This window comes from Athene cunicularia (genome assembly GCF_003259725.1).
Source record: "Athene cunicularia isolate RWA chromosome 5 unlocalized genomic scaffold, athCun1 chr5_part1, whole genome shotgun sequence".
NCBI lineage: Eukaryota > Metazoa > Chordata > Aves > Strigiformes > Strigidae > Athene > Athene cunicularia.
Window position 1 is genome coordinate 16,364,543 of NW_020799101.1, and position 13,964 is coordinate 16,378,506.

Below are 13,964 nucleotides of genomic sequence, written 5' to 3' on the forward strand. Positions count from 1 at the left end.
GGCTTTTTTAATTGCAAACAGCTCAGAAGATCTGAAGAAGATGAAGAAAAAGAGGAAGACATTGAAGTACCAAAGGCCATGGGGGATATATTTGAGTCCCTTGCTGGTGCCATTTATATGGATAGTGGAATGTCCTTGGAAATGGTTTGGCAAGTGTACTATCCAATGATGAGGCCATTAATAGGTATTGTCATCTTTCAGATAAAAAAAAAAAATTAAGTGCCATCTGCTATGAAGAGAAAAAAGCTAATTTTTGTTTTTCCCAAATAGAAAAATTTTCTGCTAATGTGCCCCGTTCCCCAGTGCGAGAGCTGCTGGAGATGGAGCCAGAGACAGCCAAATTTAGGTAAGAATACTCTTCCTTTAGTATGCACTGCCATAATATATTTTTAAGCTGTGCTTCTTAAACTACTGAGGATTTTTAAATGTTATTAATTACTTTTTATTTTGCACCAAGCAGCTATCATGATGATTGTGCTCACTGATTTTAATTTTTTTCCTTGCACAACTTTTTGAGAAAAATAATTATTTCTGTTTAATTATACTGCTTTAACTTCTGTAGAAAAGAGAATGTAGGTGTTTTATTTCATATTAACTTGCCTAGGCAGTAAGTAATTCTTGTGTATATTTTTGCAGTCCTGCAGAAAGAACTTACGATGGAAAGGTCAGAGTAACAGTGGAAGTTGTAGGAAAGGGAAAGTTTAAAGGTGTTGGCAGAAGCTACAGGATTGCCAAATCTGCAGCTGCGAGAAGAGCACTACGAAGCCTCAAAGCAAATCAACCTCAGGTCCCAAACAGCTGAGACTCCTCTTAAAAATAAATAAAATGGGGGAAAAAAACACATACAAATAAAGCAAATTTTTAAAAATGTTGATGTTGAGAGGAACAAATTGGAAGACAGAATTTAAAGTTTGTTTGATAACAGAGTAGATAACATTTAACATGTATAAAATTTTGGAACTAATTGTAGTTATAGTTTTTTGCGCAAACACAATCTTGTCTTCTTTCCTCACTTCTGCTTTGTTTAATCACGAGAGTGCTTTAATGATGACATTTAGCAAGTGTTCAGAATAATTGTTGTCAGGTCTTTTGGTTTACTTTTATTGTCAGTACAGCTTTGCTTAGTGTTAGAAGGCCAGGGAGCTTATGCCTAATGCAGTTGCTAGATTTATATATAGTAATCTTGAAATTCTTCAATCTGTGCACTAGTGCCAGTCATAAAGCAGTTGATAAACTGTACTGGATGATTGGGTATAAGAAAGAATAAGTGTGCCAGTATTCTTTTTTTTTCTTTTTTTCTTTTTTTTTTTTTATTTTCCCCTCTCCATGTCATCTTTTTACATTAAGATGGCATTCCCAATCATTATTGCACTTATTTGTTAGGGACAGATTTTAATTGAAATGGCTGGCATACTGGTAGAATGAAACTTCAGTTTCTTTATGCCACACAGTCTTGCATAAAAAAAGGTTCTTGCCTTAAAAATAAATAAACCCTCATTAATAATCTTTCATTTTTGATCTTTTTTGGAACAAACTGTTTTACATTCCCTTCATTTTGTTATGCATTTTACAATGATACAGCTCTATATTTACAGTACAACTCATTACTATAGCTGTGACTTATTACAGGATTATAATAGAAATTGTATTCATATGTATGTAATTAGGTTATTTTTAACAATTCTGAGGAGGTGGTTAGTCTACAGTTTTTTTAATACCATAAACAAAATATGGTCTTTAGCTAAAATTCCAATTTTACACAAACCTGCAAGCTAGATAGTTCAAATACTGGAAACAGTAATGAATAATTGCACAGTGCAAACTGTCACTCTAACAAAATAACCTTAGACATATCACACCTAAAAATATGCTGCAGATTTTATAGTCAATTGGTTACGTATTTAACAAACAGAGCACCTTTACACTTAGAGATATTTCCACGTAAATTTCTTACTGTACTTTTCAGAGTTGCATGCATATTTCACCTACCAAAGCTGTGCTGTTAAATAACATGAAAGTTGATGTTTGAAATATAACTGCCGTACTTTTGATACATCTGTGATTTAGGTCCTTAATTTAGAGAAACTAGCTCATTGGTGTTTTGGTCTACTGGGGGTGGGGGGGAAAATCATACTTTTATTTTTTAGGCTTTGCCTATACTTCTTTAATTAGATTTTTGTAGGCACTCTTCACTTAAATACCTCAGTTCTTTTTTTTTTCTTTTCTTTTCCTTCTTTTTTTGCATGCATTGTTTTTTTCTGTTTTGGTGCTATGTTTATATATTATGCTTGAAATTTTAATTTTTTGCACTGTAACTATAATACCTCTTAATTTACCTTTTAAAAAAGCTGTGGGTCTCGTATTCCCACCAATATCAGTAGAGGTTTGCTGCAATTTTGCCCTGTTAATTATGCTTGAAGTTTGAGAAAGCAGAGCAAGGTGTTTTAACGTTTTCCAGCACAATAGTTTGAACTTGATGCTGTGTCTTATGTATTAAATTACAAATAAATACTGTATTTCCTGCTTTTAAACCCTATTCCTTTCCTCACAAATGCACACTAAAACAAAACAAAAACTGTCAGCTCTTGCTTTCTTAACACAAAATAAAATAAATGCCTTAGTGACAAGGGATAGACATTAAGCTTTTCTGAAATACAGTTTTCAAAAGTTCATATATTTTCAGTATCAGTCATTTTTCATTCTGCAAAAAGAACCATTCTTGTATTTAAAAGCAACATTGTTATAGTAGTCAGAACAAAAATACTAGCTTTTAAAAAATTCTAGCATTTGCTTGGTACTTCAGCCATGAAAATATAACTGAGAGGTATAAGACCTGCTAGCCTTGATGTGTATAAAGCAAATGTAAATGAGATGGAACAGTAAAAACATGCAGTCTAAATTTTCAAAGGTAAATTGCTTTGAGTTAACTATTTAAAAAAAAAAAAAAGTCACCAATTTAAGTTATAGCTCTTTCTTTGTGGTAGAACTGAAGTTTTTTAGATAAAATATATGATCATTAATATTAACAATTCTGTGTTTCTGACAGGACACTAATCAGCAGACAAAATCAGAACATCTAGGATCTATTAAGTAGTTTTAACTGCATTATGAAAAACTAAAATTTAAGTTAGTCTTTGAATGCCTAAAATTTCTTACTAATTGTTACAATGTTATAGATTCTCAGGGGTTTCAGGTAATTGTTAGCAGTAAAGTGCTACAGAGTTTTAATGAGAAGAAAATTAACTGAACTTGCTCTGTGTTTCAGAATAGTTTAATGGTCACTTTGTTACTAGATAAAGCCTATGAATTGGAAATCTGAAATCTGTAGTGGCTGACTATTAAGTAGTTTCTGCTGCTGATGCGTTTTTAAATGCGTTTTAAATGCCGCAATTTTTTCCAGTGTGACCTCATTGAAATATTTTTTTATCCTTTGAGATAGAAAATTCATATTAGTTTCCATGTTATACATCTGTGTGTTTTACCCTACAGTTGATATTATTTTGATATTGGACAGTGTATGCTATTAAAGACCTAAATCTGATCATTTGAAGGTTGGGATAGAAATCACTTGACATGCTATAAGCACAAGTGTAAGCGGACTGTTGCAACCCATCTTCAAAAACAACCACACAGGCTCATCATAAATAGTGTGGGGGTTAGTTGGCATGAACCTTGGTTTTTTTTATCTAAGTCCTGTTATACTGTACTTTAAACAGTCCTCCTAACTATGCTGCGTTTTTATTTTTATGGCTTTTTTTGCGCTGTTCTGTTCATGTAGCACAAATAAGCATTGCACTTGGTACCATGCTTTACCTCATTTCAAGGAAAAAATGCTTAACAGAGAGGAAAAATGTGGTTTGGCCTTGCTGCTGTTCTGATTTACTGAATTTGAAAAAGATAATTATTAATGCCTGCAATGTATCATTTACTTGCACAACTTAAATACGTCATTTGTAATGTCTGTGGCATTTTTACTGTATGTGGAAAAATACAACAAAGATGTGTAACAACTCTTGATTGTATTTTAAAGCTATTATTTTTTTTCTACTACACGTTTTACTGTTATGTGAAGTAATTAAAATTAGAATGACCTCTGACACTCCAGTAATTATCTCTGAACCAAACGAACATATTATGTGTATAATGTAGTCTTTGCAAGAAGATGTCCCCTGGTAATTTGGTCAACCTAAACTAAATCTGCTCAGTCTGAATATTGAGTGCCCAGTAGTAACTTCTGAAGTGTTTGTTCAGCTTGATGCTGCTAAAGTCTGTACAGAAAAAAAGCCTACTATTTTTAAATCTCATTACACAATAGTATGTTGTGACTGCAGAGTACAGAATTTGGACAAGAAACAGTTTCCATGCTGGGGAGGAGTATAGTGGTGGCCCAGGGAGGAGGTGCCAGATCCTCAGCTAGTGCAAATTGATGTAGTATCATTTCAGTCAATGGAACTGCATTCTTCTACATACCTGAAGATCTTGTGCTTATATGTATGTTGCAGAGTTTGGGTTTTCCTCCTTGTAAGCAACTATAGAACCATAAACTGGAAAATGTGGGGTTTATGTTACTGTGTATGACATAACTATGCTACATGCATTTATCTCTATAGAAAGTGAAATCTTTGTATCCCAGTCACGACAGCACATGCGATCCAAAAATGACAAATAGCGGTGTGGTCTGCTGTGATACTACACTTGCCTCTGTCTGACAGTACTCTGGGTTTGTATGTTTTGGGTGGGGTTCCCTACAAAAACATTCTAATGGAAATTCCTGTGTTTATTACATGAGTGAAGCGAGAAGGATTTTGGATTTTGATACTTAATTACTGACATTGATCCCTTTCCAGTTGCTCTAATTTTCAAGAAGTTAATTTCTTTACTTTCATATTAGGTTTAAAATTTAAAAAACTACAGTTCATGACCATGAAATGTATTCTAAGTATCAACTGTAACTCAATCTGAATAATGCTAGAAAATATCTAGAGGTCATTGTAGTATACTCCACTAGCAGTTAAAATTCTGTCAAAGCTAACTGCATTTCTTAAAAACAAATTTTATCTAATACAGTCCTTGGGTTTTTCCCTCTTATTTGAATGGCAACCACAGACTACTTTAATTGCTTTGTAGATGCACTCAATTTACTGCAGCAGCAAGTTGGAGAGAAGAATGTTGTGAACAAGAATTGGAAATTGCAGGCATTTTTATTGTAAATAGTTTGACTGAAAAGATGGTTAAAATCAAGTAGAAAGAATAACAAATATAATTTGATGGACAATAAAATATTTACCATCACATGCTGCAGCTGTCTTTAAGGGACATAAAATGTAATTCATTCATACTGTAATCATGCTGCAGAAGTTTGCAATCTGCACCTTATGGATCACAATTACCTTTAATAGTTTTTTGTAATAATTGTAGCTGAGTATATCTCCAATAAAGTTATGGTCTGTTCACCTTGTAGTGTCTTTTTGCTTTTGTTTTTAGTTCCTCTTAAGCTTTTCATAAATCTTAGAGTTTACAAAAAAATTACATTTCACTCTCAGTCTAAATAAAATAATTTGTGAAAACATCATTTCTTGACCTTATTTGAAGACAGGTCTGCTTGTCTCCTCCTTTGATGAATGAACTGTCTTCATAGCTGTGTGAGGACTCTTAAGGGACACTCAGGTTAAAAATGATGGTGTATGTGCTACAATTTGATCTCTGTGTTGACCATTATACTTCCAAAATTTCTGTTGGAGCTGGGAGGCCCCAGAGCACAGGGGTTCAGTAACACAGGTTTGCACAATTCAGCACATGTTTTAAGAATAACATGTTAATATTAGCTAATAGTCTCAACATAACATAGATTTTAATTTTTTTCCATTTGTTTTCCGTTACTATTTCACCCTGAGTAGTGAAAGCATGTTTGTAGTGTGTTCTGACTGGCATACCAGTGTCGTGTCTATGTTTTATGGAGGTGAGACAGACCTGCCAGTTAAAGATTGGGAGTCTTCTGTTTTGAAAACTGCCCAGTGCAGCAGTCAGTTTCTTGGCATCTGCAGTGGGTAACTTCTACTACACATTTTGTCTTAGGTTATTGAGAAAAGCCTGCCAAACTGCTGATAGGCATGGCGTGTTTTTTTTTTTTTTTTTCCTGGGACTTGGAAAAGGGCTGAATCACCTAAGTCTTTCTTTCAACAGTGTCACTTTGTTCCTTGTCTCAGCTGTAATGAAGCAGGCAGTTCTCAGCTGTGAATCCTGAGGAATCTTATGGATCTGTGACTTTCTCATTCTTTTTTCCCCCCTCTAGGTTCCACCCTGACACTGATGGCACTGATAAGTAAGGCCCTTTAAGCTCCAACACATATAGGCTAGTAAGCTGTCGTAGGGAATGACAACACAGCCCCCAAGTTCTAGCAAGTGCGTCAAATCAGAAAACTCTCTCCAAATTTTCTACAGGGCCTGAAAATAATAATTAAAAAAAAAAAAAGCTGAAGATGCAATTATCTTCCTGTTCATTATGGAGGAATGAGATGAGGGATGGCCATTAAACCTGAGTCTCCAAGGAAGAAGTTGTCCATCCCTCGCTGAGTAGTAATATGAAGCATCCAGAGTTCTTCAGAAAATCAGTGTGTAAAATCAGTAAAGGTTCTGCTTCAAAGGAAGATAACTGCATCTTTTGCCACTATGGGAGCTTCACCTACTTACTGTAGATTTTGAGTACAGCTCATTAGCAATGGTGTTGAAACTGCATAACATAAAGGTAATTTTATATTTTAAAAATTAAGTTGCTCAGAATGCCCCCCAAAGGAACATAGGGCTAGACTTAAGAGGAATATTTAACTGTAGTAATGCTGTAACATCAAGACACAAATTTTCAGGATAGTTACCACTGGTCATCTGACAAACCTCAATGCTTACTGCATAGGAATTGAATATGTCTAGCTGAAGAATTTACAGGTACTGGTTTCTCATGTTATTATAAGAATAAATGTGTTTCATAAATGCATCAATAGAGCTGAGATATGTATTTTGTAACTGCTATTCTTCTTAAATAAAACCATATAGAAAAAGGAATTTGAGTGAAAACTGAGGGACTTTTTGAAAATGCTTGCCCTGAAAAGAAGTAGTAACAAAGCTAATCATAACTTCAAGTCCAGAAACAAAGGAGCAGATTTGGTGCTTGGCTGGGCTTCCCTTAACACTTCTGTTAGAGTCCAGGTGCAGGATCTGTTCCTTAGAGGAAATATCCATGTCAGTGGACACAGGCAGTAATGACATGTAAGTGGGTTTTATTTTCCTCATAGCTGTGATTATGTCCTTCCTTGTTGTAGAATGTGAACAATACTTTCATTTTGGCGAGTAAAATAACCAAGGACTTTTCATATGTTATGAAAATAATATCACTTACTTTGCAGCTTAACCACTTGCACTTACCTGTCTTATATTCTTTTTTTTTAACATTTTATATATATATATATATATATATGTTATTGAAAGCCTCATGCTAACTCTTAAATTGAAGTAATTTGCTTCTGTTAACTTGAAAATTTCCTGTAGCTTTGGGTTCTTGTCCAGCTCCTACTGAAATCACTGTGAAGACATCCACTTGGGCTCTGTAATTTGTGTGCATTTGAACTTAACAGAAAAGTCCTTCAGTTATAGTAAGTTCCAGACATCAAGTTGAGAAATGCAGTGATGTGCAAAGGCAGCCTCTTCTGTTCAGCTTCTATTTTTGAGGGTCTTAAGTAAAAAGGGTGGCATGTTTGCCAGGTACCTACTTTAGAGATAGCCTACCTATCGGGGTGAATATCCAACTGCTTGCTCCATTTTCTTTTGCCAGGTGGGCAAGATTTAAAGGGGAGGGATGAGGGCAATCTTCCTCACAGCTTTTATTAATGTCTAGGATGCCTCAGCTAACTTCAGGCATGTGCTCTGCAGACAGCTGCATCTGGGCTAACTCCCACCCATTTCTGCTTTCAGTGGAGCCACATCAGCAACCACAGGGCACCGTTTGGTTTTCCTGCCCTTAGATCACCCTTTCAGCATGAGAGGGGCCCCTTCCTCCCCACCCAGGGCTGGCACTCAGCTGATGAGATGGATCCCACACTAGCTTGAAGCTGGAAATGTTCGTTCAGGGAAAGCAATGGGGCAAGGAGAAGAGATGATTTCATCTAGCTGCAGCATGGCCAGCAAGTCACTAGTTGCTCCAGAGTCACGCTCATCTCTTGCCGAGGTGAGGATGATCCCCTCTTTATTGCCACTTGGCCTGAAGCAGGGGAGTGAGTATGAACTGTTGCAGCTGTTTCAGCATTTGTAATAAAACAATGCTGTTTGCAGACTTTGCTTACGTAACTGAAGCACTGAGCTACAGGAGGGGACTGTGGGATCGCCAGTCCAGTCTTCAACTACATATTCCTTTAAGAAAGCAGTTTTCACAGAAGTACTTGAGTGGCCTTTTGCCATAAATTTTAGGGTGAGGTTTTTAACTTTGTTTTATAAATGAGAATCTAAGTAACATAGAGGAGCAGCACTATGGTTGTACGAGTTGCCTATTGCGCAACTACTAGTATTAGCACAAGCATCAGTGAACACAGATATTAAGCATAGATGTCCACTTCCATGTTTTTATACCACAGCTGTTTACACCAGCCAATTTTCCTTTCATATATTTGCTCTCTAGTCACCTGAATTTAGACCCCAGTCCCAGAACAAAACCCTCCCTGCATTCAGCCAAGCATCAGTATCTTGATAGCTAAGATCTGTCCTATTCTCACACATCTATAGCAATTAACAGTATTTTGCAGCACCAATTTTAAGTTAAGAAATTATTGCTTTCAGGGTGATTGTAGCTGGAATAGCAGAGCATTATATTCCTGCCAGCAACACTCATCACCTTCCTTACAGCTTTATATAGTACATGTGTTGCAGGCAAAAGAGATCTCATTATACAAACAAGCATGGCACAGGCACCCGTACTCTCTGTCTCGCCAACTGGCTGCTGTGCAGGACCATGCCAGCAAAAAGCTCATTTAAAGTAAGGGCAAAAGTTCCCAGGACTCTGCCTCAACAACAGTGTTGAAGTTGCCAGTGGTGGAGATGGGAAGGTATCTGTGGAAGCTGTAGTAACTGTTTTTTTCTGAACCAAATGCCTTTGTTGGTCTTTAAAGAGTTTCCCTTTCTGTGGAATCCATCAGCTAGAAGGGTTCCTGAGCACTGCCTACTGTGGAGGACTGAATTGCCAGAGTACCACTGTCCCCAGCAGGTACAGCAAGGCAGAGGACAGAGACAAGTGAGACCTTCCTGACACCTCGCAGAGCAGAATCAAGCACGCATCCTTGTGCGTGTGCATTGCAAGAGTGCTCCTTATTTTACTTAACGTCTGGTTGCAAGCCACTAAATTAGTGTAAAATAACCATACAGCAACCTCCGTGGAAGATTTCTTGTAGTGTTGGTTTATTGGCAGTTTAGCTAAGGTGAAGGGTTACTTAATGCAGCAGCTAAATAAATCGCAACAGAGCCTATGGCACATCAACTGCAGGAACTAAACTAAACATGAGTATATAATCTATGCTAGAAATATAGCAGCTGCTTTTTGTATAGGATATGGTGTGTTGATGCATGTCAGAAAACCCAAGAAAGTCCGGTGACTGAGGCAAGGAGTGATGGGGGACCTGCATAAACACCTGAGATGTATCAATAAATAAAGTTGTAGACTGAAAATATTTTGGAAGAAATGCCAAGATTCAGACACCTCAAATATAGAGAGGAAAGGGAATAGACCCACGCAACTTGGCTCATAAATCAGCTTCCCAGAAAGGGGTGAGCATCGTGGAGGAAGGCTGAGCCCAAGTTCGTTTATTCCAGCATCAGGTTTTAAGGTGACAGCAGGACATGTGGGAGGACTGAGAAGAAGAGACCAGCTGAAGCAGAGCCTTACAAAAGCAGAAGTTGAGTTTGGCCACAAGGTACTACAGAAGTTGCTTACCAGTTTTTGTTATTTCCAATAAACTGTAAACCTCAAGTATCCCTGAAATGAGTTCTCTGAGGTTCAAAACAAGTCCTGTGGTCCAGGGGCCATTTTGCCCTGAACGTTGCCTCTTCCTGCAACAGTTTAGAGCTTGTGGCTCTTGCTTGTCACCCCTGTGAGGACTCCATGTCATAACTGCAATAGCAAAGACTTTGCCTCGTATCCAAAGCAGGCTTGTGGCAAGAAGAGCTGTGATCTGTCTGCTGTGCCAACAGTAAAGATCCAGTTTCTGTGCCATCCATGCCACATACAGCAAGGCACAGTAGGGTTGTGTTTGATAGGTGGGAAACTGGTTTTGCTGTTACTGATAAGACTAGTTGTAGCCTTCTGGCATCACTTGGCTCAAAATCCCCTTCTGAATTTCACCTCGTTGTGATTGCTCACGTTGAGAGCTACCTTTGCTCATCCCCTACATTGGCACAGTCTTCTGTTTTTTTTGAAAAAACACCTCTGCCCTGAGCCTTCACCAAGATAACATGTCTCAAACCAGAGAGCAATTGCATCTTAGCTTTTCAGTTATCTGAAATCCAATAGGCAGGAGTAAGCCCATCGGTGGTGATTTTCAGGGGACAGCTTTAAGCTTTTGGCTGATTTTCTTGTAAAGCTAAATCTAACCTGGTGATTCCTCAGTGTGATCAAAGAGGTTTTGAAAACATCCTAAGTGACACCAGGCTTGAGAGATTTGGGGCTGACACGAAGCCACAGGAGATGATGCTGGCATTTATGGCAAGTATGAAGAAGCAGATGAAGCTGTGACTGCAGTCAACTGAGGAACACAAGCATTTTTCAGTGGTGTAGGTAACAGCAGTCTTTGACAGCCACGTTCTAACTGGGTCAATGGCCTAGCCATATATCCATGCATCTGCTGGATTTTTCTCTTTTCTTTCTTTGCAGTATTTTTGGACAATTTCACCCAGTTGTTCACTACAGAGGTGTCTGGTCAGTGGGCTCCCATTGTCCCATGGATTTCTGGAAGTGCAACTGGGGTTTCTTTGCAGTGTAATGATACTGGAGCTGGAGTCTTCAAGCCTTTGGCTAGACTCCCTCAGCAGCCAGGGGCTGCACCACAGGCAGGCTCATCCCTTTTTCTGATCCACTGCCTGAGGGTTGGAGCCAAAGGCTGCAGCTTGGCCCTGTGGTCAGGACTGGGCACCAGTGATGGTTGCTGTAAGGATACTCCAAATCAGCACATGTCCTGGCACAGCTGCCTATGCACCACCCCCCTCACCTGCAACTGGGGTTATGCCTTTCATATGATGCTCCTGAGACTTTTGACTGTCAGTGTTTATAACCTCTATGCACAATTGCTCTCCTCCCCTAACCCCTGCTCCACCCCAGAGGCAGCTGTATTTCCACAGCGAATGAAGCAATTCCTGTATGTATGATTTTAAAGTGCTTTGGGACCCTTTGGGAGAGAAGGTGCTATTGTACAAGTACAAGATATTATTAAAACAGGAATCTGTGTAATGGGTGATAAATTTTGATACTGTACATTTAATATAATATGACGGTTGTAAATCCAGTGAATTACCATAGGTATTTGCCGTGCAGTGTGTTTATGAATTGTTTGGGCAGGTGTTTTTCAAGTCCCAGTTTTTCACACGAAACATGAATTATAGGACAGTTTAATAATATTCCTTACTAGACTCCAATGTGCCACAATTAGCTGCAGAAATATTATCACTTGATGGCTGAGTTTAGCTGCCGATTAAGTTCATGTATAAGAAGGTAAATGAAAAAAGCAGCACAGAGAAAAGAGATCTGCAGAAGTAAACTTTTAGATCTGTCTTTGATCTCTTACAAGGAAATATCTTTTAAAACTGCAGAAATCAATAGTTTTGGTATTGTCCAATTGTATTTTACATGTGCTTCTATACAGGTTAGAAGCAGTTTATTTTGATTGTAATAATGAAATAGTTCTCTAAAAGTTTATATTCAATAGTTATACTATTAATATTTATTGATGTGAAGGGATATCTGTACTGCACATGTTATTTGAATCAAACCTTGCTGGATAGTTTTTAAATCAAATCCAAAATAATGTAATTCAGGATTACATAGGGTTGGAATTTCGTATTTTTATTTTTTACTGACTTCCACATAAAAAAGACTTATAAGACCATGAAAAAACGTTTCCCTTCTCTGAAGAAGAGAGAAGTGCTCTATTTCACTCTTCCATCTGCTTTTGTGCTACAAGCTGAATGTCATCCTGAGCTGATGTTACACCAAGCAGCACAGCAGTAAACTATATAGAAGTAGGGCTGGATAGAGTTTTAAAGCTTCGCAACTGAAGAACACATCTTCTTCGTTGCTTAAGGGTTTTGTGAGTGTAAATTGGGCTGTCGTTAGTTTTATTAAAGTCTACTGCCAGTATTCTTTGGGGTGTGGAGCCCTTCTCTTTTCATGTAGGTGTTTGCAGCTCCAGGGGATTTGCCATGACTTACGTGCCTCCGTAGCCATTGCTGGCACTTCCCAGATGAGCGAGGCTCAGGGACGGGTTTCAGACGTGCTGCGCTCCCACCACTCCAGCTGATGTCCAGGGTGGCTGAGGGTGCTGGAGATCACTGCTCGCCTTTCCAAGCCCCCTGCCATTATGGTTTGTGCCTCCATGAGCGCCTGGGAGCTCAACACCCCCAGGATCAGGCCCCTCATTGAGTGTAGCTGGATCTCACTGGTGCGATGTTACAAGCTGGTAGCTTGGATGGAGGTTTACTTAAACATTTTCTTTCCCCTTGACTGGCGTAAGGAAGGCGTCTGCAGTCCACCCCTCTCCCCGCACCGTGCCTTGTGTATGTGTAAAAGCTGCCCTTGGCCCCAGATGATATGTTTGCATTTCATAATTAATGCTGAACTCGACTTGAGGCAGATACCAAAGGACGATTTTTTAAACAGATGTTGCAGGTCACTTGTAAGTTATTTGTCAAATAAGTTTCAGAGCACAAGCCGCTGCTTTTGCCATTGTAACCAAAGGCGTATGCTGTTCAGCAGCAGTAATTACAAAGCCAGGGCAACGCAGGGAAAATTCATCTTATTTAAAAGTGTTTTAGTGTCACCAAACAGCTTGCTATGCCATTAGGCAAGTTTTGCTAGACACATTCAAGTTGAGGGTTTTAATTTGTTTGAAGTATTCTCTAAAACAGAATTATGTTGGAGTTTACATAAAATGAGAGAATGACATGAAAAGTTTTAACTTAAGCAGCAAAATATAAAGGCTAATCTTATTTAAAAGTAATATGTGTGTCTTGATTGAGTGCCCAGATACACTCAACTGGGACATTTTAGTGGAATCGGTTCTAAGCTGTTACACTGAGTTATACAGAGTAGGTTTTCCTGAGCTCACATTGCCAGACCTGAAATACTCTTGTGGCTGCATTTAATAAAGAAACGAAAGTCTTGGGTAAGGGGATATGATTTTTTATGACAGAAGGAATGCAAATAACTTTTAGTCTCATTGCCTAGACCGGGTTTGGTCTGATTTGATGGAGTTTAATAATGACTTATAACCTGTGCTGACAATGTGCAGACCCGCACAACGTCATTTAACTCATTTATTCTGCTTGCTGTAAAAACAAAGAGATGGCAAATAAATATATGGAAAGTTCATTGTTTGTCAGAGGGCCCAAGCCAAAAGTTTTCAGTGACCTTTTAAAATATGGTCCCAGGCTAGTACTAAAATGTCTGTCACTCAGCGCACACACTTGCACAATTTGGCCTTTTAACCCGTGCATCTTGTTTTTCTCTCTTTCAACTGGTTGTATGAATTTCAAATCAGCTGCAGCTATTTAAGTTTTTGCATTGGAGGATTACTGTAAATTGCAGTCTGACAATTACAATGTACAGCGCACAGGAGAGTTATTAATGGATAGGCCTACTGATGGCCTTTCAGCGCTGACGAGGGCCTGGTGTTCCTCACCCATAATTAGATCCAGTGGTTGGGGTCTGCACAGATGAG

The 13,964-nt window shown here is 38.3% G+C and overlaps 1 protein-coding gene across 1 annotated transcript in view; it reads left to right on the plus strand.

Moving 5' to 3' along the window:
• Positions 1-5,451, plus strand: part of DICER1 (dicer 1, ribonuclease III) — a 50,195-nt gene extending 44,744 nt beyond the window's left edge. Inside the window, exons 26-28 of the mRNA XM_026849251.1 lie at positions 22-184; positions 271-346; positions 637-5,451. Of these exons, the coding sequence (XP_026705052.1) occupies positions 22-184; positions 271-346; positions 637-802 (405 nt within the window). The 3' untranslated portion in view covers positions 803-5,451. The remainder of the gene's footprint in view (positions 1-21; positions 185-270; positions 347-636) is intronic.
• Positions 5,452-13,964: the final 8,513 nt, after the last annotated feature.